The sequence below is a fragment of the Lolium perenne genome, chromosome 6 (assembly GCF_019359855.2).
Source record: "Lolium perenne isolate Kyuss_39 chromosome 6, Kyuss_2.0, whole genome shotgun sequence".
In the NCBI taxonomy this organism is placed as follows: domain Eukaryota; kingdom Viridiplantae; phylum Streptophyta; class Magnoliopsida; order Poales; family Poaceae; genus Lolium; species Lolium perenne.
Window position 1 is genome coordinate 143,451,178 of NC_067249.2, and position 2,298 is coordinate 143,453,475.

The following is a 2,298-nucleotide window of genomic DNA, read 5'->3' on the forward strand; positions in this document are numbered from 1 at the left end:
AAAAAAAAAACACAGAACATCGCTATAGCGTACAGTCATGATCCATTTGCATCTATGTGCTGAAATTCTTGTTAGTTTTGCTAGTTAGAAGTGACCTGCCAAGGTCTGTATTATCTTGCTGAAATAATTAGCCATCAGTAGAAGATATCTGTTTTTTTCCTTTTGGAAAATGGAGGTTGATATACCCTCGCCTGTGCATCGGCCAACCAAAAGTTTTAGTTACTACATAACGTCCATCGAGAAGAAATACGAGTAACTTCGTTATCTTCTGAGCAGGCAGTTAGCAAAGCTGTGTGTGGGCAGGAAACATGAATTTAGAGGGAATAGAATTTAGCCAAACTGAGAAGTCAGAACTACAGATATCTGAACTTGCAGCGATGTGCTTCAGGATAAGTGGCACGAGTACAAACATTCAGTCCTCTGGGCTCATTCAGATACAGAAAGAACAAGAAAAAGCGAGATTATGAGAAGAAAAATCCAAAGGGGAAAAATCTAGTAGGAGAAGAGAATAACAGTAGCATGACAATTGCCATTAAACTAGAGTGATCTCTTAGATTAACCAAGAATTGTATACATATAAGCAGGCCAGCCCACTTACCAGGACACATGTAGCTGTGATCTTCTTGTTGTTGTTGAAACGGAACAAGTACATCGAAGATACAATACTCTATGCATCAATCTAGTACCCAGCATCGTATAGATATCTATCTATGCACGTACACCATCCACACACCACACATACGTACGTACAGTCCTACTCTGCCTGTAGGTCCTCCTGGGTACGGCTACGCGTAGATGGCGTAGCGCATGCTCTCGCGCACCATGAGGTGGCTGACCTCGTCGGCGCGCGGCCGCCACGCGCTGGCCGCCCAGGCCTCCTCCGTGGACACGCCGTCGCCGTCGAAGCGGACGGCGCACGCGAGCGCCAGCAGCGCCCTGGCCAGCGCGCCGGCCACGCTCGGCGCCACCGTGGCGCCAGGCGCGGCACCGCCGTCCTCCGCGGCGACGACGGCATCCAGCGCGCTCTCGTCCACCACCCGAGCCGTCGTCCTCCTCCCCCTCCGCCGCCGCCACCGCAGGCCCTGCCGGACCACCGACACCACGTCGCCCCACATGCCGCCGATCGACCAAGAAACAGCAGGAGGATTGATCGATCGATCGGTCACGTAGCCTTGTAGATATACCCTCACGACGAGAGCTCGGCGAGGACACGGCAGCCGAAGCACATCCTTCCGTGCACGCACGCTCACACTCACACAGCTCGCGCCACCCCAACGGAGCACCCGATGCTTCGCGCAACCAGCTGCGTCATCCGCACACACAGCATCTCGGTATTGGTGGAGTTGTGGCCGAAGATCACATGTATGTATATTATGCTTGCTCCGAGGAAAGTAGAAGGCTAGCTCACGGTGGAAGGTCGCATGATCGCGGTGGGTATATATGGAGGAGGGATGGAGGAAGAGGAGACAGCGGGAGGAAGAAGATGGTGGTGGGGAGAGGGGAGCACTGGATCGATCTTAGCTGATCACTAAAGCTGGAAGCACGTACTAGTGGGGGAGATTCCGCGGGCGCCCTATGCGTCCTGGCCTGGGTGTGTGCTCTGTGGTGCTTGTTTCTTTCACCCTAGTACGTGTGTCGTGACAGGGCCGCCCCCCGCCCGGGAGAGACGTGAACCTTTACATGCCAAACTAATGCTCTGCTACGCTCTATGTGCAACTTTTTCTTGTTCCATACTAGCACTCGTACTAATGTACTCCCTCCGTCCTTGAGATGTTATTATAACTGAATATATGGATTACATACTAAATAGCTCGCCGAAACCGAAAATTCAATTTGGCTCTCGGGTGCGTATGCTCCCTCTACCAAAATATTATATTTTGAAATGTCGAAAATTTTTGACAAAAAAATCTACATGTACATGTCCATAATATACGTGTGTTCGTCAAGTTTCGCGAGGAACCAACATTTTTTGTGATCTATGTAAAAAAAAAATCTTCTGAAAAGCCTTATTTCTAGCATTGAATGTTGTCTTTTTTACACACGCTACACGGTAAGTCGACTTTTCATGTAACGATTTTGTGAGCGCATAGGACGTGAAGATGAACGTGCGGATTTTTCGTTTCATGATTTTTGAAATTTCAAAATATCTGTAGCATGTATTTCAAAATAAAGGGCGCATATACTCCCATGTGCCGAAACACCACTCTATTGTGGAACGGGGGAGTAGCTGTTCTTTGCTTACGGTATGATAGGTTGCTTTGCCGTCTCAATCGAGTATGCCTTATTCCACATTTAACT

At 49.2% G+C, this 2,298-nt stretch overlaps 1 protein-coding gene across 1 annotated transcript; it reads right to left on the reverse strand.

Annotated features, from left to right (window-relative positions):
* Positions 1 to 532: 532 nt before the first annotated feature.
* Positions 533 to 1,596, reverse strand: LOC127307369 (uncharacterized). Its single transcript, XM_051338104.2, has one exon. The coding sequence runs from the start codon at positions 1,113 to 1,115 to the stop codon at positions 786 to 788; it is 330 nt and encodes a 109-aa protein (XP_051194064.1). The 5' UTR covers positions 1,116 to 1,596; the 3' UTR covers positions 533 to 785.
* Between the last annotated feature and the right edge of the window lie 702 nt (positions 1,597 to 2,298).

Coding starts and splice junctions, on each gene's coding strand:
- LOC127307369 (XM_051338104.2), bottom strand. CDS start 1,115: ATGTGGGGCGACGTGGTGTCGGTGGTCCGGCAGGGCCTGCGGTGGCGG.